Source organism: Zootoca vivipara, chromosome 14 (assembly GCF_963506605.1).
Source record: "Zootoca vivipara chromosome 14, rZooViv1.1, whole genome shotgun sequence".
NCBI lineage: Eukaryota > Metazoa > Chordata > Lepidosauria > Squamata > Lacertidae > Zootoca > Zootoca vivipara.
Genome location: NC_083289.1, coordinates 44,100,985 through 44,128,932, shown reverse-complemented (window position 1 = coordinate 44,128,932; position 27,948 = coordinate 44,100,985). Strand labels below are relative to the sequence as shown.

General features: G+C 42.8%; 3 protein-coding genes across 9 annotated transcripts in view; 2 read left to right on the top strand and 1 right to left on the bottom strand.

Annotated features, from left to right (window-relative positions):
- The window catches only part of DAGLB (diacylglycerol lipase beta), a 30,761-nt gene extending 22,633 nt beyond the window's left edge, over positions 1–8,128 (top strand). For 4 of the 5 annotated variants that reach the window (XM_035130947.2, XM_035130946.2, XM_035130948.2 and 1 more), the window contains exons 13-16: positions 964–1,032; positions 1,138–1,210; positions 2,558–2,811; positions 5,738–8,128. In XM_035130947.2, the coding sequence (XP_034986838.1) occupies positions 964–1,032; positions 1,138–1,210; positions 2,558–2,811; positions 5,738–5,933 (592 nt within the window). In that variant the 3' untranslated portion in view covers positions 5,934–8,128. The other variant, XM_060282678.1, reaches the window with a different exon arrangement.
- Positions 7,902–26,592, bottom strand: RAC1 (Rac family small GTPase 1). 2 transcript variants are annotated; one of them, XM_035130954.2, is made up of 7 exons: positions 26,247–26,434; positions 17,818–17,889; positions 16,845–16,962; positions 13,361–13,417; positions 11,177–11,239; positions 9,687–9,846; positions 7,902–9,515 (listed from the first exon to the last, which is right to left on the bottom strand). In XM_035130954.2, the coding sequence occupies exons 1-7, from the start codon at positions 26,279–26,281 to the stop codon at positions 9,385–9,387; spliced, it is 636 nt and encodes a 211-aa protein (XP_034986845.1). In that variant the 5' UTR covers positions 26,282–26,434; the 3' UTR covers positions 7,902–9,384. The 2 variants fall into 2 exon arrangements, with proteins under 2 accessions (XP_034986845.1, XP_034986844.1); XM_035130953.2 differs by lacking the exon at positions 13,361–13,417 and having other exon boundaries at positions 26,247–26,592.
- LOC118092636 (uncharacterized) overlaps positions 26,548–27,948 on the top strand; it is a 42,433-nt gene continuing 41,032 nt past the window's right edge. For both annotated transcript variants that reach the window (XM_060282679.1, XM_060282680.1), the window contains exon 1: positions 26,548–26,710. The gene's annotated coding sequence lies outside the window, so the exon portion shown is untranslated. The remainder of the gene's footprint in view (positions 26,711–27,948) is intronic.

Below are 27,948 nucleotides of genomic sequence, written 5' to 3'. Positions count from 1 at the left end.
TGAGCTTTGAGAAACCAGGGGGAATTTGGACATGAAATGACGTAAATTTAACTTGGGTCAGCTTAGGAAGAACTTACGTGAATTGAACTGATTTGGTTCTGCATATAGATTTCTCACCTGTAAGAGATGGATTGGTTTGAAAAATGAACTACAATTCCTCTAGTATATTTCAGACTCCTTTTATTAAGTGCTCTGTGTCCATCCCCCTCTATCCACAACAATCTGGGTGGGTAAGAACATTGTGTTCTTGAATAACTGGTAAGCAATGAAAAATAAATTGGCTCTGGTCATGATATGGCTCTTTTTAAAAAGCAAATGAATTAAAAGCACAAGGAGACCATTATTGCTCCAGACTTGGTCATCCGCAGTGAGGTTTCTGCATCTAAGATCAGATAGATCATCTGTATGAAAGAACAGAACGGCTTTCCACCCTATGTGATCCCTCCTACCCATCTGCTTCCACATGTACACAGACCTGTACATGTGGGAGTGGCTTAGTAATCGACACAAGGTTCCTTTTTCTTCTTGAGCTCAAATGCAAGCCCTGCATGGCGCACAGACAAGTTATGTGCAGAGATCTATCGATGGGCAAATACTGTATCTTTACGTGCATGTGCGCATTATGCACATGAAAAGGGGAACTGTTGTCTTGGAAGATAATTCTACCAAATGCTGTTCCAAAGGGAAGGTCTTGCACTCTGGGAAGCATTCCAATTGTTCTTTTTTAAAGGGGGGGGGGAGAGACATGATTGTGGTGCAAACAGCGGTAACATTTGGTCATATTTTATTTACCAGTGATAGAAGATGCTCAGTGTAGTTCTCTCTTGCTTAAGGGCCTTTTCTGAATGAAGTAATTTGAATGAAGCCATTTGGAGCACATTTAAAACTCTTGTAATGCATGTCTGTATAAGGGAACTGACAGTAGGTTTCAGTTTTCTTTAACACCCTCCCTTTCTTTTTAAGCAAATCGCTTGCGGAATATACTAAGCAGTTTATCATATCTGTCATTGTCGGGAAAGATGTTGTTCCGAGGTAAGGATGCAGATTACTTGCTGATTCAGTTTGAAAGTGATGTCCTTGGTCAGATGGCTTAACGAATGCTTATCTCCTTCCCCCTCATTGTTGTGTACCAAACAGGCTAAGCATGCCCAACATGGAAGACCTGAAAAGAAGGATCATTAGGATAGTTGCCAACTGTAACAGACCCAAGGTAAAAATACAGACCGTTCTTATTTGTTCTAAAAATCTGAATGCTTGTTTTAATGGTCACAACCTCTCCGAACACAAGGTATATGTTAAAATTATCAACAAATATACATAAAACCTGTTGTTAAATATATGCATTCTTTTTGTAAAATAAAGCTTAAAATAAAGCTGCCTGTTAAGATACATGTCAGCCATGTATAGCTGGGCAGGCAAACGAAAAACCTTTTTCTTAAAAGCAAGCACTGAAAAGCAATGCATTGTGCAAATACTCGTTACAAGTGCAAAAGAGACACTGTGTGGCCCTTGTAAAAGCAACTACTCTATCCCGAGCTTTAAAATGGAAAGCGTAATGCTGGTGGTCAACAAAAGAGGTTTAAAGACTGTCTCAAGGCAAATCTTTAAAACTGTAGTATAAACACTGACAACTGGGAAACACTGGCCTGCGAGCCCTCCAGTTGGAGAACAGCCTTTATCAAAGGTGTCATGGGCTTTGAAGACACTCGATCTCAGGACGCAAGGGAGAAACGTGCTAAGACGAAGGCATGCTTGGCAAATCCACACCGTGATCAACTCCCGCCTGGAAACCAATGTCCCCACTGTGGAAGGACGTGTGGATCCAGAATTGGCCTCCACAGTCACTTACGGACTCATTGTTAAAATCATGTTTATGGAAGACAATCTTACTCGGCTACAAGTGATCGCCAAAGAAGAAGAAGACTAGTTCCACAGATTGATGGGTTGGCCATGTATTGGGTAAGGCGCTCCCTCAAATAAACTGGTCCCAAGCTGTTAAGAGCTTTGGCTCAGGGTCTCACTCCTGTTGGCAACCATGTTGCAGTTTCTGGACCAAGTGCAAGGGAGGTCCCAGATATAATGTGCTGCAGTCGTCCAGTCTTCACTTCCTCCCTAGACCAAGCCCAATAATTGCTGGCACGGGTGTACTTGTAGGGATTTTCATATGCAGTTAGTTGTATATAGCGGTGAAATGATTTGGGATTCTAGAGGTCACGTGCATTAGATGTAGAAAATTCTGTTCTAGGTTGGCTCTGGCGTCTTCCCAGTTCAAAAGCTCTTTGGTGGCAGGCAGTCTGTTTGACTCAAGTCCATTAGTTTCATCATGGAGCTGTTCGTCAGAGATGTCTGAGGTTTCACTTTTTTGCTCTGATTTGCATTGTGGGAGCAGGGAAGTAATTGCCCAGGCATCATACTTTTGGAATAAGAGCACAGAATTATTGTGGGTGTCGATGTTCTTAAATACTTCTCTACATAAGCTGAAATGATCCCACTTAGCCAAATGGCTTCGCGGTTTCTCATATGCTCTCCTTTTGTCTTTCAATTTCTCCTCGCACAGTACCAGATCCTGCTACATGGCTGTTGGTATGAAGTATTTGGAGGAGAACCTGATAACTTTCCAACGGAACTGGATGGTAGAAACCAAGATGCTTTGACTCAGCCTCTTCTAGCTGAAGAAAACTTAATGGTTCATCAGTCTCCTTCTTACACTACTCTAGGTGACGACTCGCCTTTAAGCTCTCCGGCTCAGTTTCCACACCTCTTTCTCCCTGGGAGAATCATCCACGTTGTAGAAGAAAGCAGCACAAGGAGGTAAACGACTAACCTGTTATCAGTGACCACGTGCTCCCCAGCGCTCTCTCTCTCTGCCCTGAATCTGCATTTTACATTCAGAAAACTCTTTTGGCAAGGATTGAGTGAGAAAAGGTGCATGGATGTGGAAATGGGGTGAATGAAAGGTTTGGATGATGATGATGATAATTAATAGTGGTATTGTGTGGATCGCAGAATGTTTCCCTCGATCTGACCAGGTGTCCCAAGAAGCTCAGTTGTTGCAATTATTTATTATCCTAAGCCAGGCATGTCCAACAGGTAGATCGTGATCTACTGGTAGATCACTGGACGTCTGTGGTAGATCACTGGTAGATCATTGGCTCCCCCAAAGAAGCTGAACAACTGTGGCTCCCCTAAAAAAAGCTCAACATTTTACCTCCTCCCGGAAAAAGGGCCTTCCTCCTTCCTAAAAAATGCTCTTTGACCTGAACCCCAAAATAATGGGTAGATCATTGCCACTTTTTAATCTCTGTGAGTAGATCACAGTCTCTTGGGAGTTGGCCACCCCTGTCCTAAGCTATATGAAACGGTCTTTCCTTCCTTCGTGTGGTGGCCTGCCACTATGCTAGAAATCTAGCATTTTGTTTCTTGAACATAGGTATATACCACTTTTCTCAAACTCTAGGCAACTTACATAAAAATAAAGCATTACAACAAAAGCATTTTAGCAGGCAAAATACAGGAATACAGAGCACCCTCTCACCCATTAAGCCAGCCTCTTCAAAATTCACCCCAGATTGGGTTTGCCGCTTTTTCGGAAGTCCCCGAGAGGAGTTGTTCTGATAAAGGAAATCATTCCCAAAGCCTTGAGGCCCTTGCAATAAAGGTTCTGCTCGAGGTCATTGGACTACCTGTCATAAAGGGTGCATGGCTTGACCCAAAGATTTTTGCGCTGAGTTATGTAAGTTAATGCAGGGAGACACCTCTCTTAACACTGGTCCCAGGCTTTGAAGGGCATCATAGGTGTATACTAACACCTCACGTGGTGTTGTTTTTTGTAAATATGGTGTTGATTGCCTATCAAGCTAGCACTGTGCTCACTTCATACTAGCCAGTTGTTGTCTCAGGGAGAAGCAGAGGGCTATCTAATTGTAGTTTTCTTATGCCTTCATTATGCACTTTTTCCAGGCGCACAGTTTCAACTTGCCATCTGTTTTGCTTAAAGCAGAAAAGGAACTTTTATTTTTAACCACCACCTAAAATCACTGATAGGGTTGAGGGGAAGAGCTTGAGGACTCGTGTCCACTGGTTTCTCGCCCTAGACAGCCTGCTCCATTTTTGCATTTGCAATAAAACCAGCACAACTTCCCTGTCTCAGATTTTTGTTGACCTCATAGAAACAGAATCTATTTTAATAGCTTTCTCGAGCAGGGCAGCTTTTTGGCACTGAATAGTTGCCAAATTTATTACTGCAAGGTTTGGAAAACCTTTGATAAGAACATTATTAAAACCCTGCCGCTGCCGCTGCCGCCTCCCCCAACCCCCCCCCTGCTCTTGCTGTATTTTGCAGTTGAACAATATAGAAGTGATTTTCTTACACTACTGTAGTTTCCTTCCACAGCAAAAAAAGGAAATAAAGAAAAAGTAATATGTGCTCAGGCATCGAGGCTCATTTGGTAGCTATTCTTAAAAAGGTAAAGGTAAAGGGACCCCTGACCATTAGGTCCAGCCGTGACCGACTCTGGGGTTGCGCGCTCATCTCGCATTATTGGCCGAAGGAGCCGGGGTATCGCTTCCAGGTCATGTGGCCAGCATGACAAAGCCGCTTCTGGCAAACCAGAGCAGCACATGGAAACGCCGTTTACCTTCCCGCTGTAGCGGTTCCTATTTATCTACTTGCATTTTGACGTGCTTTCGAACTGCTAGGTTGGCAGGAGCTGGGACCAAGCAACGGGAGCTCACCCCATCACGGGGATTCGAACCACCAACCTTCTGATCAGCAAGCCCTAGGCTCAGTGGTTTAACCACAGCGCCACCTGGGTCCCTAGCGCCACCTGGGTCCCTATTCTTACTGTGTGTTATATTTCTTGCATTGTGCCTCACCTCTTCTGAATCTGTTTACATGGTGGTATGTTTCTTTTTTTAAAAAGCAAGTAAGGGAAAGTTTGTAAAAAAAGGGGGGGTTGCAAAAAGAAGAAAAAATCAGTGAAACAGAGTAATGTCCCAAAAAGGAAAAGCAGTGTGACAGTATGAAGAATTTCAAAGGTGGAGGGTCATTGCTAGGTCCAGAGGGTGTTTCACAAGTGGGGTGCCATACCACCCAATATTATCAGCTGCTCCTTATAGAATATCTTGAGAAGCTCACATTCCTGTCTCAGCCCCTGGATGGAGTGGCATGGGAGAAGGGAGTTTCACTGCCTCCAAAAAAAGTTGTCCTTGAGATTACTCCTACAGCTGTTGGCAGTGCATTGCAGGTAGAAGTCACAGGAGGCAAGTTGTCTTTCAGGTAGTTCAGGCAGATCGTGTTGGCTTGGCTGCTGCAGCTATTTCTAAAAATCAACTTCCTTTTCCTGTCTACCCTAAGAAAGAGGATGCAGCCTTTCTTAACAGAACTTCCACAATCACATGCACCAAGGATGTGGAGCTTGTGGGCCTGTCCAGATGGTGCCTGCTTCTCAACTCATAGCAGGGCACAGAGGGCAGCCTAGGCGGTGGTCAGGTTTGGGGAGTTGGAGCCCAGCCTGATCCACTGCCGACAGGCAGCTCCTGATAAGATTGTCTCTGTCGGAATGCGGCCATCCACAAGGCAGGGAAAGGCTTCCAACAGCCGAGATCAAAGTCTTGCTCGAGTGCTTGGAGCTACATGCTTGGAGCTACAATGTACTTACAAAGATCAATCAGTGTTCGAAATAGCTGCTGAAATCAGGGCTGCAAGTATTCCACTGACACGTTGTCCTTTTTCCAGGTGGTGTTCTTCAGACGTCAAGTACACTGCAAGCTGGTCAAAAGAAACCGCCTTTGGTAATATTTTAATAAGCCCCAAGATGATAACTGATCATATGCCAGACACCGTCCTCAAAGCTCTAAATAGCTTGGCTCAGGAAAACGCACCTTGCATTTCTTGTCGAGCGCAAGGAGACTTTTCTACAAACATTGTATAATTGAAGACAAAGAGGACAGCAGCCGATCAACGGTGTTTGGACAGGCAGGCCTTTTGTACTTAACTCATGCCCCAAAAGTAGGAGCTGAACGGGGCAGGTCTTCAACATTTTCAGGACAAAGCAGAGGACACACTTCTTTGCATTGCAGAGATTTTTCTGGGGTCCTTTTTCAAGGTGAGCTGTTTCACTTTTAACAGATGCAAGTGAGCCCGTCGTGATTTCTAACCATCTATAGCAAAGGCTGCGTAAAGTGGCAGCTGGTACAGAGAGCCGCGAGACTGATGGGAAGGAAGGCAAGACTAGCTAGAGTGACCATATACATTCATACTTTACTGTCTACCTCTGCCTTACATCTGTTTCACATAGCAGAGCTGGCCGCACCGCCAGGTTTACAAAGCACTTGTAAAAAGGAGACATGGGGAAATGAAAATATTAAATTGAAGACAACTTTACCACCGTTCTGGATATACAGAAGTGACACCCCCACCCCCAAGAGGTGAGCTGAACTTCAGCCTATTATTGGCATTTTCCTTCATGGCAGAAATCTTATTTTCTTTGCTGTTGAAGGAAGCCTGCATTTTATATAACTTTTGTAGGCTTAAATGCTACTTATAATAATATAATTATTATTTATTATTTATACCCCCGCCCATCTGGCTGGGTTTCCCCAGCCACCCTGGGCAGCTTCCAAAAAAATATTAAAATACAATGGTCTGTTAAACATTAAAAGCTTCCCTAAACAGGGCTGCCTACTTGGGTTCATGTGCAATATTTGTCTACTTTTGCTTACCATTCAGGGCTGTTGAATGTGCATTTAATTGTATAGAAGGGTTAAATCCTTGCTTATGGTATTATTCCACATTGCCCCATTCTAGGAGAATTGTGAAAGAACATTTGGACTACCTATGTTAAAAAAAGCAATTTTAAAATATTCCTACTTGCAATCTTGTAGTTAAAACGATTGTGCAGCAAATGATGTCTCTAAAATGATGTTTTTCTAAATGCAAGTCCTTCAGAAACTGCTTGCCAAGCAGAATCAGTGTTTTGTGATAGTATTTGTTCATAGATTTAGGTTCCAACTGAAAATGGAAATAAGGGACAATCTTGTTGCATTATACTTTGGCTTGTTTCATCTTCCCAAAAGAACGTTGCTACTGTAGCAGTGGTCTTGTAAGCAGCACTTTCCCTCCTAAGGAGCAAAATGGCAGCCACGTCCTCATACTTGGGCCATTCTGTTGGGAGCCAATGAGAGTCCAAACCTCTGGAGCGCATCAAGCTGGTCCAGAGCAAGGGGTACCCTTTAGCTCTTTCAGTTGTGTCTTAGGTTAGTTTTCAGTGGAAAATAGTCTGGATCAACTAATCCGTCTGTGTCAATAGATTCAATCTGTCAGTGGTTTTCAACCAGTGTGCCGTTGCACCCTGGAGTGCCTTGAATGATTGCTGTGGGTGGGAAACACTGGCCTCTGTCCCTCTTTCCTTCCCTCCCTTCTCTGATGCCTTCTTGCGTCTCTGCCTCCCAAAGGCTCGCACAGCTGTTTGTTGCAGCTGCCTTGACTACAACCTTGGCAGGTGAATGGTGCCTCTGGTGAATGGTACCACCTGGCTAGGTGGTGCTGGCTGCCAGGAGCTGATGTGGGTAAGAAAGCCAGTCTGCCAGCCCTTACTCTGTACATAGGGAATGGACAGACAAGTCCCAGACCCCTGTGGAGCAGTATGAGGAGGCACCTCTCTTTGTGGCGGTGGGGGGGGGCAGCTCAGAGATCAGGGGGCTGAGGGAACACTCCACAAGGGAGGGTGTTTGAAAAAGGGTGAGAGGCTGCCAGCTCTGCAAGAAGGGCTGACATAACTGGGCTCCTGAGCCCCACAGCGGTGCCACAGAAAGCTGGTAAAGGGAGCCGTGGACTCAAAAAGGTTGAAAACCTCTGCAATATATGAATTCAGCTCACAAATTCAAGCTCGACCACCAGCGTGATTCAAGAAATTTATTAAGTCATACATGCAAAACATACTGCTAAATTGCATTACCAAAAAGATCAATGTAAAAACTTCACAATCTTGCAAACTCCATTTATTTTACTTTTTTGTTCTAGTAGTTCAAGGTTGTAGCTCAATGTTGTGTTCTTGCCAGCATCTGGGATGTATGGAACATGGTTAGCACTAGGTTACAGAACCTCACATATCAACTGCCATTAGTAGATCAATCAACAGGAGGCGAGGTCGAAAGGGCGATGTCAGCATTAGTAAAATTACAGCATCAGGTTACCTGGCAAATGGTGACATTAAAGGAAGATGATTAAGGTGGTGTGAAATATAAAAAAGTACTAGAAGTGGTAAATCTGCTGAACATGATTTTTACATCAAGTCACCTGAAGACTAAAGGAAGCCTTTCAAAAAAGCATGTATACTATTATGACAGGAGAAGGGGGGGAACAGAAACAAGGCTATGCTTGAATATATCTAAAACTACAAAAAAAGCAAATATATCAGAAAGATTTTAAAATACAAGTTATATTGCTCAGGAAGAAGAAATTCTACAATAAAGCGTCTAGCAAGAACATGTGAGGGAATGACCAGTTCAAAATTGTAGCAAAATGAATGTGTTACTGGAAAATGCAAACAAGTGATCTATAAAAAATACCAACCTCCCCCTTCAGTTACTGCTTAGTTGCAACAGAGGGTTTCAGTTTACTGGTTTTATTACACAAGAGAGAAATCCACTGAGTTTAACCAACTTGTGGACAATGTAGTGTAAATTGATCTTTACAGTGTCAAAATACTGTTGGGCAGTTTCCCTTGACTAATCCAGGTATCTTTCACCAATCAAAGCAATATACTGCTCTCAAGGAAGACAATACATTTCAAGGAAAAGTTTAAATCACAGTCCTTAACAAACAGGAAAACTTTCTTTTTTTTTAATTTAAAAAAGAGGGAATATGTATGCTGTCAATTATTGCGGTTGTTCAGGCATGAAAGAAAGATACTAAGACCATCAGTTGGATGAGTGTATTAAACAGCAGCATTTTCCTACCAACAGGAAATCGCAAGGGAAACCTATAAAGTTTTGCAATTCCTAATAAACATTAGTATCTTTAACGACACCTGTTCGTCTTAAAAAACAAACAAACAGGTTGCGTGCTCCATCTACAAAGCACAACAATACAACATAGATGAGCAGGTAATTTGGCAACACTCGATTAATCTGAGCAAAGGGACTTTGGGGGGGGGGATAAGGCTTTATATAGGTTTGTCTTTTTTAAAAAAGGATATCTTTAGTAGAAGAAAAACAAAATCTAACTTTTTAAACAAAGGGGAAAGAGAAAGTGATGATTGGTTCAAAAATTTTGATGTAAGAGAACTAATTTTTTTTAACAGAAGAACTTGACATTGTTGTGAATGCTCCATTGTTCCAAGCAAAGCACAGAAGGTTCTGAGGAAGGGGCTGGGGGCTACATTAGAGTAGCAGACATTTTCTCTTCCTCTTCTTTACAGGAGGGGGGCAGAGAACTGCTCGAATAGCTTCGTCAAAGACTGTCTTGAGGCCTCGCTGTGTAAGTGCTGAGCATTCTAGGTATTTTACTGCACCTGCAGGAAAAAACAGAACAAATCTGAGCTACTTAGAAATCCACACACCCCAACCCCAAGGAATAGCAAGTCAAAATGGAGGCTGAAGTCCGCACCCCACCCACTGAGAACCAACTGAATTTAGGTTCTACAAGAACTATTAGCGCTCACACAGATAGATCAAAGCCCTACCAATCTCTTTTGCCATGGCAAGGCCTTGTGGGTAGGTGATGGGAGTCAGCTTCTTCTCCTTCAGCTTTTCAATGGTGTCTTTGTCATCTCGGAGGTCAAGTTTGGTTCCCACTAGGATGATGGGAGTGTTAGGGCAATGGTGTCTCACTTCTGGATACCACTGGAAGGAAAAAGGGGGTGATTAGCTTCTCTGTATATGCAGACAGAACATGCATATTAAGAATAGAAAACAAAAATATAGGTATTCGTTGGGTTGAAATTCACATCATTTGCCTGCAAGTATTAGGCATGACCAACTGTATACCAAATGATGAGCCTCCAATGCATTAAACAAGCTTAAGAGCCACCTCCTCTACCTCTAAGCAGAAGCCCCCCAAAAGAGCAGAAGAGTTTCCAGGACCCAGCCTTTCCCTTTCGTCAGCTAGAACAGCCCTGAGACCCAATCCACCAGTCAGGAACAGCTAGATTTATTTATAATGCACTTGACATTTTCTAGGATGAAGCATAGATCCTGCCTGAAGCTTACAACCAAACAGAAATGATACAAAAGGAATGGAAGGGGGACTGGAAAAACAAAGAGGACTGGTACTATTATTTATTTTATTTTTATAAAATAAATTTTACAGCACAATTGATGTCCCCTAGGGGGTTAACAAAATAAGGACACAGTTCAGGGAGAGAAGCCAAATGAGTTGGTTCTAGCCAAGCTGATGGGTGAGAGTTGTGTAGTTTCTCTCTCTCTCATCCTGCTGCATCCAGGTAGAATGGCTACCCAGCCATTCTCTCAAAAGGGTTTTCGTTCCAAAAGCCAGAAACACTCTGAGGAGGTAGTTGCATCGTCCAACAATGTTGACTAATAGCTTTATTATATCTTACCCAAAATGAGGTTTGCCATAAACTTTCACATTGGATGTTAACACAAAATGGCAGGGGGGTTGATACAAATTTTGTTTTCAAAAAAACAAAAACGGAACTACCAACATGATTTTTGCAGATGAAAAAGTGACTATTGCATTCCAGTTGCCTTTCAAATGACAGCAGCCCAAAGTATCAAAATTTGGCATTCTGGCACTTTGGGCATTCATATTTTACTTCCCCCCCAAAAATATTCTCAAATGCTGCAGAACTACGGTAATAACAAAATCCAACCACTTGTGTTTAAAATAACAGTTATGTATACAGTCATACCTCGGTTTAAGTACACTTCGGTTTGAGTACTTTCAGTTTAAGTACTCCACGGACCCGTCTGGAACAGATTAATCCACTTTCCATTACTTTCAATGGGAAAGTTCAGACATCCGGAACCAATTGTGTACTTAAACCGAGGTACCACTGTATTCACCTTGAAATATTCCTTTTAGAAACCAACACTCTTGCAGTTTTAATTTGAAGATTTTATTCAAAACAAAACAAACCACTAATTTATTTTACTGCTGTAAAATAATGAAGGTTAAAGATTTGTGGAAAATCTCCCAAAGTTTTTCACTCACCTTTGCACGGACATTTTCAAAGGATGCAGGACTCACAAGTGAAAAGCAAATTAAGAACACATCCTGAAAAACAGTATTTTAAGAATCTTAGTCTCTGGTGGTTACTTTCCAGGTATAACGAGTTTTCCATATAATCAGACTTTTAGTTCCACTTGTGGACATTTCCAGTTGTGAATGGACAGCAAGCTGAGCCAGCAGCACAGGAGCCCCAGAACCTCCTTTTTCTTTCCAGTTAAAGCTGCAATGCAATATTAAAACACGAGAAAATCCTGGAAGAATTTAGCAACCTGAATCCTAACCCCTGTATCCCAGTTACCTTCTAACCTATTAATTTATGCACTCACATCATTTGGCTCACTATCACACTACTTTAGGAATCTTCTGGGGAAATTGTTGCCGTTTCCTCTAAATCCCAATAAGGTTGCTAATCCGGCCACAGACTGGAAATATAATATGCCTCTTTTATGCTGCTTAGGAGCATAATATTTAAATATGCTTTCCTAGAAGTACACCCCAGAGTTCATGAGGACTTACTTCCTTTTACAATTACTAACCCAGTTCTTCTCTTACAGACCAGGGGAAGTTGGGGGCTGGTGATTTACCTAGAACAGAGGCATTGCCTATTTCAAGAAACGGACAAGAGCAGCCAGAGGAAAGCTGACTGTAGAATTGTAGGGAAATCTCGCCTAAGCCTATGTGCAACTGATACTGTCCTGACCATTCTGCTCCAATAGGTCATATGTCTGGTCTACAGCAGGACTGGCTAATCTACAGCCCTCCAGATATTTGCTTGGCTTAAACTCCGATAAGACCTAGTTAGCATGGTCAGGGAAGATGGGAGCTGAAGTCCAACAGTATCTAGAGGGCCACAGGTTTGCCACCCCTCTTCTACACAAACATCAGATGGTGGCAAAACCTTTCCTGGACTACAGGTGGAAGAATTGCATGAGTGAATGATTTTTGCAGGGGGAAATATCACTGTATGTAGGACATAAGCATGAAAGTAAAAAAGAATTCTAGCATGGCTTCTTCCCTGAAATGATGTTTCACCCCTTTCTACAGGGGAGTATTCAAACACCACCTATACGTGGTACAGCCCAGGAACAGTACAGTGGTACCTCCGGTTACTAACTTAATTCGTTCTGGAGGCCCGTTCTTAAGCCGAAACCGTTCTTAACATGAGGCGTGCTTTCACTAATGGTGCCTCACGCTGCTGCCGCGCCACCAGCATACGACTTCCACTCGCATCCCAGGGCAAAGTTCGCAACTAGGGGCATCTACTTCCGGGTTAGCGGAGCTCGTTACCCGAAGCATTCGTAAGGAGGACAGTACGTAACCCTAGGTTCCACTGTCTTGCCATCTCATCTGCTGTTTGTGTAATAGACCAACCCTGCCTTATTGCTCCAAGTACTCTGAAATTCCTGGCACTCAAATTCAGGATAACATAACATCTTAGGATGCAGCAATTAGTATACCTCGTCCTTAAGTAGTTCTCTGCTGATGTGACTGCTAGTCTTAGATGCTGATTGGGGAAGTTACACAAACAAATCTCGAGCACCCAAGTTCCATTTGCAAGCTCCTGCTTAACTCTTCACATTGAGAAAGTCATTATTTTCTGCTCTAGCCTCCTTCACACACCCTTCCAGTTTACCCCACGTACAGGTAACAACTTGGCCACCAAATAATCAGAGGCCCTTCGGAGTGTTAGTTGATTGGGTTGCAGCTCCAGGCTGTTAGGTCAGCACCTTGACACCTCCAGAGTTTAGCGCTTGCAACAATAATTATCCATGCAGCAGGACACCTGGTGAAGAGCAGTGCTGTAAACTCATGTGCTCCCAGAGCCCCTCTGCAGCTCGTCCAGCTTGCCAGATATCGAAGTGCCTCTTGTCCTTTTCTCCTTCCACCAATCCCAGACACTCTGTGGTTTTCCCGTTCAGGAAAAAGGACTAGCTGAAGCCTTTTGAAGTAAATGTCCTTGGTACAATAAGAGTCTGGTCTGATGTGACAGCTGTGGTTTGTTAAATAACACGTTTTACTTTTAAGAGAAGCAGAAATTCAAAGGATGTTTGGGACCGTAAGGTGGATAGGGGCACCAAAATATGGGGAGCCAGGATTATGGCAGCAGGAGAAGCAGCAAAAGAAGATGAAAGAGCTTGGAGCATAATGGTTGAAAGTTTTACATACGCAGAACGGTTGACGTTTCACCCTGGGAGTTAATTCCTTACCATTCGTTCCTTCAACCTAGTAATAGCATGAAACAACTTAAGATTAGGAGAGATTTAAAAGAAAAATAAGCTCTTTGCTCATCATTTTCCACTCCTATAAGGCCACCATAGTACAGTCCTTCTGGGGATGTACTATGTCAGAATTGGATGTGAGCGAAGCACGTGATGAAACTTCCTCTATATAAAAATCAATAATCTCTCCTTTACCTGAAAGAAGTTGGTTTTCTGAAGTGTTCTAAGCTGAGTTCTTTTCTATATGTGAAGAGGTTGAGTTTTTTAAAAAATGTTTTTATGGATTTTCAGGGGAGTTGATTTTTGATGCAGAGAAGCCTTTGGGGATGCCCCCACAGATACATGTTTTCTGAGCTAGGGCACTGCCAGAAATGATCGCCTTTACAAGTCAACTGAACATGTAACTCCAAGCGCAACAACATTAAGCATGCTTTACTTGGAAGTTAAGTTCAACTGAAATAATGGGCTCAAAAAAAGGATATTTAGAAATTATTATAAAATGGTGCATTTGCAGAACTTTCTAAGAAATCTGTTTTGATTGCAATAGGAAAGCTCTGCCAATTGCTAGAGGCACATGATGTTATAGGCTTCATCACATTTGGCCCAAAGCATTGAAATGCCCTTCCCTGAACTTCCAAGTATGTATTTGCATGAGCATGTCTGGAAAGTAGCTAAATATTTTGGTTTCAAAGCACAGAAAGGTGATTTAGGTTTGCAATATCCAAGTCTTTTGGCAACTTTATCCTTGGAAAGATGATTTGTTCTCTAGGTGCTATAGCACTTAATTCATCTTTAATTTGCATCTGGCCTATTAACAGATGAGGACAAGCCAGCAAATCCAAGTAGGACAGACACTTGGACGCTACAGTCACTGATCTCTTTTCATCAAGGCTTAACACAGTAACTCAGCTGCACGTTTGAGGTGTGCTTCTTCCTCATGATTTTGTGGTTGCCCCAGATGAGTCACTCTGCACTCTGGAGTCTCTCTTGGAACAAAGAACCCCTTTTTGTTTTCCTTCTGGCTTTTCCGGCAGCTCTCTTGGAAGCAGCAATATAGCCAATGAGAATGTATTGCCAGCCCCTTAGTCTGAAGCCCTGAAAAGAAAAGACCCTATTTTGCTATTTCACAGAGCACATGAGCAGATACAAGGAACAAAATCTGTTTTTTTTCAGAAATGTAAAGTAGTTCATGAACCAAGCTGGGAAAGGTCACAGTACTAAGAGCTTGGCATTTTTTTTTTACTTTCTTGGATGGCAAGAGTTAATTTTTTACATCAATTGAAAGCACTAGGAAAAAGCTCTGCTCCCTTTCTCTGAAGTCCGTGAACCATTATCTATTCATTTTAAAAGCTGATATTATGATATGAGAAGTCTCTGATTGAATTTCTGCTGAGCCATAAGGAGCAGAGGGTGCCCTGGGCCAGGCACTCTTGCTCAACTTGTGTTCCACAATCAGTGACCTAAGCAATTCCACAGCATGAATGAGATGAAGAAAAGAGACTTTCACTCTCAGTCTATGCACAGGGCAAAAGTGTAAACCAAACAACAATCAGGAAGAAATTCAGTGAACTACTGTAGGTTTGGCCATTACTGAAGATTTAGGGGAAATTATTTGCTTCCTGTCTAATGGAGAGCAATATGTTCCATTCAGAGCTGCAAGATTTTCTGGAGCTGCACAGAACGCAAGATCAAAATTTAATGCAGCAAATGCTGTTACCCATCAAAATGTACCTAGGTATTGGGATGTGCTTACAAACAAACGGATTACTTATATACACCCTGTTCTGTTGCTTGTTTGCTTTTATTCTGGGTGCGGTTTTATTTAATTATTGATTTTATCTATGTGCAATGAAGTTTTGTTATAACCCAATTCATTAGACAAATTCTTCACTTGAAATCTTATCATATAGGAGGGGGGAAAAATGCTAACTAAGAACAAGGAATTAACCTGAGTAATTAGTATCTTTGGGGAAGTGGAATTTGGACGAATTGAGATACAGTAGCCGCTCACTGAATTTAAGAGCAGACTACATCATTCATTCTGTACTCCCTGCCCCCAACAGCAAGAACAGACAAATGGCAGCACAGAAGGCAACATGCAAGGAGGCTGCAAATATATTTCATGCCCAATGCTGCCAATACATTTTGCCCCTACTATGCCATCCAGATCTACTCACTTCAGAGCTATAGCCTTGCTCACATTTTCATTTAAATGAGCCCCTGTGTCACAATTCATCTCTTGCCCCCCCAGTGAAAAGCTGAACATCAGTGCTTAGCAATGATAGTGTCAGACTGTGCCTGAACAGCAAGAATGAACAAAGGCTGCTTTTTAGCTGGGTTGCTGACCTCCCATCAAGGGCCTTGCTGATGAAACTATTTTGTACCCTAGATTATTTAACAGTGGCGTTCTGGAATATTCTAAGCACAGCACAGATTGACTGTAACTATTTCGGCAGTGCCGTTCAGCCTTGAGATCCAATGGACACTGTGCTAAATCAGAAACTTAAACAACAAGCTCAGCCAAAGGAAGGAATGGATTGTTCCAGGGGGAAACTACTAATGCAGTCTCAAATTCCATTCTAAAAAAAAAGGGGGAGCAGCAGAGCAACAACTCCACAAGATGAGCAAGCTAAACATTTTAGAGCATTTTTGCATGTTAAAATGTAACGTTAGCAACAGTGGTTAAATAACAGTAAGGAGGCAGAAAGCTTTTGCAATAAGGAGTTTGCAATTACAGAACCTGCATATTAAGGGTTAGAGATTTTGACACCCACCGGAAGCTCACCTTCACGAGCCCCATAGAAACAAATGAATCATCATGCAGAAGTAAAAGCTTATCACAAGAGTTACATCAGGATGGCTTCAGACATGGTAATGCTGCACAGCCAAGTAAAGATGAAGTTACTTTCATGTTTGGCTGGCAGCAAGAGATCATGTCTGAAAGGAACCTGGGAAAGAAATTTGTGCAGGCATGTTGTTGTTGTTCAGACATGATGATCCGGTACCACCTGCTCAACTGGCTGTGCAAGACATTACACCTGAAAATGCTCCTGATGTGAACTTACACAAGAGGCATTTCCAGGAGATCATCTTCAGATGCCAGCATCTAACACAGCTGGCTTGGGATTGCAGCGGTAAATTAGAACTGGTCGGAAAGTTACCAAGAGACAGACACCAATTAATGGGAAGAGTTTGCTCAACAATTGTTCTTTTGAACTCTGCTTCTCACATAGCTGCTACTAGCCCCTGCTTAGACTAGCAAGGATTAATGCAGGCTTCACCATAGTCCCTGTGCAGTTCGTTAAGTGTCTTGGCATGTTGGTTCAGCACATTTTACACTCAAAGTGAAAGCATCCTTAATCTTCTGCAAGCCTGCAATTAGACACACACACACACACACACACATCAAATCTTCCACTATAAAAGCTTACTGTCTGCGGGTAAGATAACGGGCGTAGTCTGTCATAGTCCTCTTGTCCAGCTGTATCCCACAAGCCCAGATTGACTGGCTTTCCATCAACCATCACATTGGCAGAATAATTGTCGAAGCTACAGAGTGAGGAGGGAAAGTTAGTGTATTCTCTTTAAACCCTATCCCTCTGTGCATCACACTGCTGTCACTTTAGAGCAGGATTATCACCTAAAGGGATTTGCGTGGCACCTTCTCCACTGAGTTTTAGGTGCCACGTATGTGTATTTCACATATATAAAACACTTTAAAATGTTTTGTCACATGAGGCTTAATCCACTAGGAACAACTCCTGAGCAAGTCTCATTAAAGCAAATGGGATTTATCTAAGTCCATGACTTTGCTCTTCTACAGTCGTTATTTGCTTCAGTCAATGTTGCTTCCCCCAAATCCTATACCTTGCATGCTATTTAATATTGCATCCAAATAACTTTTTTCCAGATATGCTAGCTTTTCACAGGCAGGCAATCATAACACTACTCCCTTCTGTTTGTAGACAGTAGGACTGAAATACTATTTAAAGGGTTGTTTCTCTGGTTACAAAGGGCCAGACACATTTTCCATCACCTATGCATATCCTCAGCCTCTGGCAAATACACCCTATAATATGACTGAGGTAAACACACCTTTTCTTCTGACATATATATGACTTTTAGACATGTAATATGCACAGCTAGGAGCAAACTAATTCAAAGTACATGGGTGTCACAGACTGCTGCTTACAAGGTTTGAACAATTAGCTGTGTGTTTATGGCTGTGAACCAGTGGTCAGAGATGCAAGTCCAACTCATCCTCAGCTACCAAGCTCATTGGGTGTCCTAGGATACAATTTCCTTCAGCTCAACCTACTTCACTATTGTAAAAAGAGGCAGGTCAAGTGCTCTGCAGCCCTTTGGACACAAATAACTGCTAAAGATACAAAAGGAAATACTTACACAGTGGGTATATATTCTCCAGGAAATGCATTGGTTGTATAACTGATGAGTAGGCATGTTTTACCTACAGCACTGTTAAGAGAGAAAGAAAAAGTCCTGATAAGAGCCCATCACATGATAATCTTTATTTTCATAATATATAGGGGAAATGTGAAGAGAAGTGCATTGTTTCATCTCTGGTTTAGACACTGAGATCCAGCTCCAAGGGCCTTCTGGTGGTTCCCTCAGAATGCGAAGTGAAGCTACAGGGAACCAGCTCCGGGGGCCTTCTCAGTATGACGCCCGCCCTGTGCAACGTCCTCCCATCAGATGTCAAGGAAATAAACAACTATCTGGCTTTTAGAAGTCATCTGAAGGCAGCCCTGTTCAGGGAAGTTTTTAATGTTTGATGTTTTATTTTGCTTTTATATTTGTTGGAATCCGCCCAGAGTGTCTGGGGCAACCCAGTCAAATGGGTGGAGTACAAATAATAACAACATCATCATCATCTCAACCTATCAAGTTTCTCCAGGACCGTTTTTGTGAAGTTGGTGTTGAGATCCCAATTTCACTCGTTCTTGATTAGAGAATGAATCTGTACCACCAACCATATGAAATTATCTTCCACGTTTGTTTGTCTCATTCAGTCTTTACTCTGTTAATCTTCCCATTAAGGTTTATTCCCATATTAAAATTTTCCGTTACTGAAATGTTCCTCCATCTTCAGCAGGGGTCGGCAAGGTTTACCTCGCCTTGGCCGGTTCACTCCAGTGGAGATTCCTCTGTGGGCTATGATTTCCGGTGCTGCGGAAGCAAGTCCCTGTGTTGTGCCGGTTTAGCGCAGCACGCGGGGACTCGCCGAGCGGGCAGCTCGTGGGCCGGTTAAACGACCCCCTTGGGTGGCTTGTGGCCCATGCGCCTTAGGTTGCCTACCTCTGATCTTCAGCTTTCCAATTTCTTGCTATAACCTGTGTAGCTGCAGCTGCAGCTCTCTATATAGTATATCTGAATTTTGGTCATCAAATAATAGTTAACAAGTTTTCAAACAGCTTAGTTCTCTAACGTTTTGGCTCCCGTTTTGGCAATGGTGATATTTAATAGTGAATTTAAATCATTGAACTGTCTTCTGAAATCTACTGGCTATTGCTCCTTCCTCCAGTTTCTTCTAGCTTTGTTTCTTTAGAAACTTCAGATTTGTAAGAAAGAGGGAACATACACATCCTGCTAGATCAGACTAAAGGTCCTTCTAGTTCAGCAGCTTTCCCCTCAACAAGAGGACTCTAGAAAGCCCACAGGCAGAACATGAAAGCAATACCTCTCCTGCACTATTATCTCTCCCCCACCTGCAACTGGTATTCAGTGACATACTATCTCAGTTTGAACAATTGTTAAACTTTCAGAAGACAGTTTAACAATTTAGATTCAATACTAGAAGAACTTTTCAACTTGCAATCCCAGCTCCAGGTCACAGTCTCTTCAGCTTTCTTAACTTGAGTGGTGAGGTAATTGCTTTGCAATTACTAGTGTTTGCAAAGTGCTCTGAAGATGAAAGTCACTGTGTAAGCACAAAGCATAATAGACATTTGTGGAGAAATCAGGCATTGCCAGGTGTGGTTATGTATCTTAGCACTCCTTGAACAGCCTGTTATAGCTGTTCCACACATTTCAAAGCTTGGAATATAGCAGACCTATCCAGACAATAGTTCACCTCAGAGCTGTATCCAAGAAAGATCCCTTACCACAGGGCAAAGTATATCAATGGTAGGATCTCACCATTTCATTTATGTGAATGCAGATTCTCAGATATCATCCTCTGAGATCAGAGAGATGCCACATTAAAGTAGCCTCTGGTTTATTTATTAACTTCTCCCCACAGCAGCAAAGAATCAGGAAAGAGCACCCAGGAAAGAGCATGCATACAACACTAAGAGTGAAGTAGTACCTGAGTTGGTCCAGCGCCTTGAGACCAATGCCAGTATAGTAGCATATATTCGTGCACAAATTTAATTTTATCTAAGACAGTACCACACAGCACAGATATATTTCAGGGTTGGGGAGTGTGGCAGAAAAGCCTGAATTTTATTATCAAGAAAACACAGGAATCTGAATGTGTAATAGTTGATCTGCATGTCATATTAAACCAGTTTATTTTAAACCATGGCTTAATTTGAAGCCAACCTAGCAGTTTGAAAGCACGTCAAAATGCAAGTAGATAAATAGGAACCGCTACAGCGGGAAGGTAAACGGCGTTTCCATGTGCTGCTCTGGTTTGCCAGAAGCGGCTTTGTCATGCTGGCCACATGACCTGGAAGCTGTACGCCGGCTCCCTCGGCCAATAATGCGAGATGAGCGCGCAACCCCAGAGTCGGTCACGACTGGACCTAATGGTCAGGGGTCCCTTTATCCTTTACCTTTAATTTGAAGCAGCACAAAACCACTCAAACCCATTTTGGAAAGAAGTGGTGGAAGATTTTCAAGTCTAGCACAGAAGGATCAAGAACTCTATAAGCACATCAGGCAATTCCACTAAAACTAATAAGGAAATGCCAACAAGAACAAACAGGTCCCACCGGCCTCAGCTCTACAGGCTTCCTGCCTTCTCAGTTTGCTGGCTCTTTGCCCTATGAATCAGTTCTGCACAGATATTCCGCTCCAAAATGAAGGTTTCATCTCCTTAGACTTTGCAATGATTCGCTCAATTCATGTACAGTACATGTAAAGCTTTGAATAGTCTCAGTAAACCCAACTCCTCTCTATGGAAAAATGTAGGTGCTAGATGTGCAACTTTTTAAAGCATAGAATGAAGTCAGAAAGTTGTAAGTTAGGTGAGCATTGCTTCAGCTATGCTCTGCCTGACCTACTTGCACTAACCAAATTAATGATTTGATGGCATGATTAGAAAGTTTTAAATAAAGATAGCATTTCCTTCCTACTCTGCTATAACTTTCTAGTTTTGTTTTAAAAAGTATTCCCCAGATTAAAAACAAAAACAAAACTTTTACATGCACTTTTTATTACCATAATATGGTTTATTCAAATACCCTTAAGTGCACTGTGTTGTGTGTCACAAGTTAGACCTAAAACAAAATATTTCACTATAAAATATTAGCCTCTTGATAGTAATATTATTATAACAACATGTTTCTGCATGGGTTACATACATTAAGTCATTTCCCCCCCAATGAGCCAATGGGTGGTATGAAAAAGGTTTGTGACTATGGCACAGTATGGTAAATTGGTGGGAATAAACAGCTTCCGGAAAATTTCACTTTCATATTTAAGTTGTAATCTCTTATTTTTGGAGAATAGAGCCTCAGAACTATTTAAAAAAAACAGAAATGGAACTTCTGGTGTCAGTGATCAGGATTTCTGCATACTCTCCCAACTACTCCTATCCAAATCCACCCATCTTTCCACACTATCCCAATTCTCACCAAGAAACTGTTACATGGCTATACCTACATTCAAAATGAATAACCTATTCAAAAGGAATAGACCAAACAGGATGGGAGGAGTAGCAGCATTATAGGTAAAGGAAACATACACTTGTGAAGAGACCCATGACTTGGAACATGGAAGGCAAATTGAGAGTATATGGGTAAAGATCGTAGGAGAGGGAAACAACAGTGACCTTACTGTGTGTCTGCTATAGGCCTTCAAGCCAGACTGAAGACTTGGATGATGTTTTTCTATAGCAGATTACCAAACATTCAAAAATGAGAGATATAGTAGTCATAGGAGACTTCAACTACCCTGACATCTGTTGGGATTCAAACTCGGCCAAGAATATTAAGTCCACCAAAATTTCTCCATTTCTTCAATGACCATTTCATTTTCCAGAAGGTGGAAGAAGCAACATGGGGATCATCTATCTTGGACCTGGTCCTCACCAATAAGGAGAAACTGATCGATTAAAGTGGAAGTACTGGGAACACTGGAAGAAGTGATTATGTCCTCTTGGGTTTCATGATACAGAGGAAAGGGAAAGCAGAATGTAGTTAGACATGCATTCTGGAATTTAAGAAGGCCAATTTCAAAAAGCTTAAATCACTGGTTGATATCTCATGGTCAGAAATACTCAAAGAGGAGTCCAAGATGCGAGTTTCTGAATGCAGAAACTCAAAGAGGAGTCCAAGATGCAATACTGAATGCAGAAATGCAGACAATTCCAACAAGAAAGAAAAGCGGGAGGCATCTAAAGAAACTGATGTGGCTACATAAGGAGCTTACAGATGAGCTGAGATTTAAGAAGGGCATGCATAAGAAATGAAAGAAAGGGGAAATATCATGAAGGAGGAGTATACGAGTAACCAACAGTTGCAGGGAGGTCAGGTGGCCAAAGTTCAGAATGTGCTCAGGCTTGCAACAGAGGTTAAAAGTAATAAGGTTAAAAGTAATACTAAAGGTTTCTGTGTCTATGTTCGAAGGAAGAGGCAGAACAAGCAAGTACAGTGGTACCTCGGGCTACGTACCTAATTCATTCCGGGGTGCGGTACGTAACCCAAAAAGTACGCAACCTGAACCGCGAAAGCGCGCTTCTGCGTATGCGCAAAACGCTTCTGCACATGCGGTGAACCCAGAAATAAACGCTTCCAGGTTTGTGGAGTTCGTAACCTGAAGCATACACAACCCGAAGCATACGCAACCCGAGGTACGACTGTAGTAGATCCTCTGCGTGGAGAAGACAGAGAAATGCTGTTGGGTGGCAGTGGAATTGTAGGTATGAGCATAACTACCATAACACTATGCCTCCAATTCCCACCTCACCACACTGCTCCTGAACGATGTGCATTGTTGATGGTACCAAAAGTCAACATGAGATCAAGGTGAATCAATAGGATCACATTCCCCCAATACAGGTTATCAATCAGGGCAACTAAGGCTGTTTCAGCACCAAAATCCAACCTAAAATGGGCCTAGATAATCCAATTTCTCCAAGGATTACTAAAATCTATGTGCTTTGAAGCCTCAAAGTTAAGCATAGACAATATGTTAAGGAGTTTAACAATAAAGAGTAGTGTTTTGAAAACTGAAATATGGTACCAATATTTTTATGGTAAACACCAAATTAAACATGTATCAACAATTTCTGCTAAAAATGTGATATTAACAATGTGTCATTTATGTGAATTGCATATTACTTCATGTTTATCAAAAGTGTTGCTGACAACCCCCCCCCCAACATTAGCGACTAGACATTCTGTTTTGGTGCCCACAACCCAGGTCCCAGAAGCCATTTGGCTCCTAGCTTTTCTATCTCAGTTTCTAACACTGGTTCCAAGTAATCTCCTCGGACAGGTAAAATGACTGGCTTACTATCAAGCTCAATTAATTACTGACCTATCATCAATCTTTAGACTTTCAGCCCTCATACATATACTTTGAATTATATTTCATCCGTTATCTTGATGTTATTTTACAAGAATCTTCAGATTTATTTGTAACCTGAAGACTAAACTACACATTATATTACATGGAGATAGCAATGGTGATATGCAGAGCTGTTATCTGTACTTCTCAGAGAAGCTGCACAGATTTGTTGTAATGCCCAGTTATAGACAACACAGGATTTTTGTTTCTATTTTTTAAAAAATCTAACGGGATAAGACTAGTCTTGTTTTCCAGCTGGCCTCCAATGCTCCTCTGAGCTGACGTCTAGAAGAGGGGGGGGGGGGGGGAGACACACAAATGATGGAAACTGCCTTGTCTTGATAACTGAAAAACACATACTACATTTTGGCATAATCTTTATAACAGAAGTCATGTGTCACATCAGTTTGGAGAACAAAAAAGGGTTCCTCTGTGTGTGGCACCTTTGTGGAGCACTATCAATGCATAAACATATTTTCCTAAATGTTATGTGATGGGATAAGCAAATATTACCACAGTGTAATCCAATACAAGTAGGATCACCTAAATATATACAGTACACTTGTACCCATGTTTTTGTAATCTACAATAACCAAGAGAAGCCTTATGTTTGACTAGGACTGTAGAAACTTGGGGTTAAATCCCTATTCATCCAAGAAGCTCTCTCTCTATATATTCTACTCACAGGATTGTTAGGAGTTGACTATAGAAGTAATAAACAAACAAACTGAAGTACAGTAGGCATAATTTCAATTGCAGAGAGAGCACAAGAAGTCATCCTATGAAGCTGAAGGGTGGGACACTTAGGACTCACGAAATAAAGTACTTCTTCACATAGCGCATTGTTAAAACTATGAAATTCACTGCCACAAGATGTGGAAAGTTAAAACCATCTGGTAATTTGAAGCCATCTAAATTGGTGGCAAAGCAGAAAAGAGGAGAATAAGGCTATCAACAGCTACTAGTCACAATGGCTATCTTCTACGTCTATGATCAAAGCAGCATATTTTCTGTATGCCAAGTTGCTGAGGAACAGCAGGAGCAGAGAGGGTTTCTGTCTGCATGTCCTGTTTGTGGGCTTTCCAAAAGGCATCTGGTTCATCACCATAGGAAACAGAATGCTGGTCTAGATAAGCGTTTGGGCTGATCCAGCAGGGCTCTTCTGTTCTTAGAGGGAAGAATAGGTTTATCCATTTGTTTGTTTGTTTGATTTTTATTATTAAATTTATATACTGCCCTATACCCAGCCTCAGGGCGGTTCACAAGATAAAAACAATATAAAAACACAAAATACACCATCAAAATATAAACAGAAACAACCCTTTTTCTCCAAGTTAATTTGTATCAAGTTAAACCCAGCGAAAAATTCAAAAAATGTGTTGATCACTTACCACTACATATGTATGTATGAAGGTTATGGGAAAAGTGAAGACTTCAGAGACAGAAAGTTACTAGCTTAAGTCATTGCTAAATAAATGCTTATTTATTATTTTATTTTACATCAAATTCATCCCAAGTGCTCCACGCAAGCAATATGTCTTACTTCTGAGCAAACATCAGGAACAAGCCAATTCATTCAATGAGATTTGCTACGTAGAAAATATACATGGTAGCACAGCCTTGAACAACTTCTGAATGATTTTCGGAAGTGGGTTTCCTTTGTAAACCTCCAAACAAAGCAGAGGTTTGACACCAGTACTACAGCAGGCAAAAAGCAATTCATACAAAGCCCACAAGACTAGTCACTGAATTTTGGAAGCATAATCATATCTAATGATTGCAATAAATCTACACCTCACTGGAATCTACACAGATAACATTATTGTCTCAGTTCAAAACTTGCAAAGCCAGATGTTAGTCTCATTGTACATAAGCATCTCTTCAGAGATTACCTTCCTTTACCACAAAAGCAAATGCTGACCCCTTAAGTCTTGGAGCACAGTTGCTGCCAACACACCTCCCATGGAAGGAAACCCTTCCCTTTGCATCTAGAACTGCTGGATGCATTGTAGCTATTTCCCCTCTATGCCCAGTCCTCTCCTTACTGCTCGAGTTAGTGAATACTGTAAAGTTCTATGGCACTTAGCAGCAGTCACCCCAACATCAGGAAGCACCCTATGTTTCATCCTAGTAGAAGCAGCGTTATCAGAGGGCGGGTGCTGAAATTCCTCAAGACTAACCACGTACTACATGTTGAAAGAATATTAGGAGCAGCTATTAAAGGGGAGAAACGAGAAGGGGAAAGCAACAGTCCAGGTCTGGCAGACTTGGGAGGCGATCCTATGCACTTCCTTGGGAGTACCACAAGACTTACGCATGTTACACATGCTCAGTTATGAAACTAAGTTCTAAGGGGGTTACCCTGAAGTAAAGATAGCCTTGCAGGACAAAATCACCCCACGTGCAAAGTTCTGCCCAGCTCGCATGGACAAACCATGGCGACTAGGGCTACAACCCTCACAGTTCTTACAAGGGAGTAAGGTCCTACTGAGCACTGTGGCAACATCTGGATTCTAGTTGTGTTTACTCAGAACTATATTGAGAATTAAGAGACTGGCAGGGGGTGGGGAGGAGAGCCAAACTCAGCATACTCGGTCCAGGAAGAGAGTGCCCCAGCCCCACATAGCCAAAAGGCACAAAAAGTGGAGATTAGGGTTTGGCACAAGACGCCCATTCTTCCTGGAGTGTGTATGTATGGGCACAGAAATGTCTTCTATGTTGGGGCTGTGTTTATGCATGTATTTGGAGGTGCACAGAGAAAAAAACCCATTTCCGTGGGGTTCTTGGGGGGGGGGGTATATTAAAAGTATATTCCCTTCTCATAATCCCAGAGATCCAGCATTAGACTCCGCTGCAAACCTTCCCCCTCCTGCGCTTCCTACACTCGGCAGGAAAAAGTCGCCCCCTCAGCCTGCGCTATCCAGGCCCGCCTGAGTCAGAATTTTCCCTTCTTCCTCCCGTTGCCGAGGAGGGGAGCTCGGCAACGGGAGGAAGAAGGGCCCTGGCAACCCAAATATACGGGAGGCCGGAAGGAAGAGGAGGCGGCTCCTATCCCGGGGGCAGGATCCGCGGCGACTTACCCGTCTCCCACCACCACACACTTAATGGCCTGCATCGGGGCGGCTGCTGCTCCTTCGTCGTCTTCGTCGCCGCCGGTTCCTGTTGCTCGTCGAGGAGCCCGCGAGGCGTCGTGGCGGGGAGGAGACCGAGGAGGAAATCCCCAAAGGACCTCGGCTCTTTCCCGTGGGAGGAGAGGAAGCTGACTGAGGGAAAACGGTCACGGCGCCGCCGGAGCAACGGCCACCACCCAAAGCGCGGGGCGGGCGAGCGGAGCCTGTGAGGAAACAGGAAGCGGCCGCTCCGCTCACATCCGGCCTCGCGGCCTCGCCCTCTTCCCTCCTCATCGGCGGGACCGCCTTCGGGAATGTCTCGCAGGGCCTGGCCTCACTCAAGCCCCGACGGGAGTTGGACGGCGAGAGGGGGGGCAGGGTAGGGAATGGCGTCACGTTTCGGGCGCGCTCGGAACGACTTCGGGGAAACTCGGGTCAGTAGGACGGGGTGGGCCGTCGTGTTGTTCTTTAAGAGACACTATTCGGAGAGCGCCCCTCCAGGCAGCATTCGGTTTTGCCGGTCTTTCGGGAATGTTCGGAGGGGGGGGAGGCGTTGAGGGGGCGACGGCGTTCGGCTCTTCATGTGCGTCCTCGCGCCTCGCCTTCGGACAGTATTTTCCCCTCCCTCCCCCCCCTCGCCTCCTGTTCGGACATTTCCGCTGCCGGCCGATTCGGACATTGGCTTCGGTTGAGGAGGGGTCGCCATCTTTGTGCTACTAACCTAGTCAGAAGCCGCGAGGGGAGTTGAGGGTACTTGTCAGGACCGGTGACGGTTTCCTATCAATCTCCGTCGTAGCCATTTTTCTTAAAAAATAAAAATGTAAACTTAAGTGTATGTATTCTCTACTCGTTATATATTTAATATAATAAATATTGATAATTTCTTTAAGCAAAGCGCCCCATCTAAATCTCTTACCATCTCGGGGAAAAGTGGTTTTTAGTTGTAGTAAAAATAACACGCAATGTTCCTAAAAGGACATTAAAATGATTAAAAACGACTCGCCATGACAATATTGTCTTCACCACTATTTATTTTGTTTATGTCCCACTTTTCCACCAAGGAGCTCAAGGTGTGCATAGCTCTCCCCAGTATATCCTCACAACAACCCTGTGAGGTAGGATAGGTTGAGAGTGAGCAACTGCCCAGCCAGGTAGACCAGTGAGCTTCATGGCCAAAGTGAGCATTTTAACTCTCCTAGGTCCTAGCCCAGCACTCTAAAAAAAAACCACTACACAACTCTTGACTACACTATTTGCTCTCCTAAGACTAGCAGCTGACTAGCAGGTCAAAATTCAACAGGCGCAGGGGGCGCGCGGAGAAAAGCAGTGATCAGTCTTACACTTCAGTTAGTTATGCTAGTTGAGGGCTACCGCCTCCCCCAACCTGATGGCCACTAGTTGCTTTAGACTACACCTCTGATCATCTGGAGAGCACTAAATTGCAGAGTATGGCAGAAATCCCTGTAAACCTGTAGGAAACGCCAGCATGGATTTTACTGTAATATCTCTTATTCTGGATGTTAAACTGCTCTGAGGACATTGCAAGCTGAAAGGTAGGGGAAACCCACCCAGATGGGCGGGGTATAAATAAATTATTATTATTATTACCTGTGTTTTAAACGAATTAATAAATGCTGTAGAATGAAGCAACAGGCTAGACCAGGCATCCCCA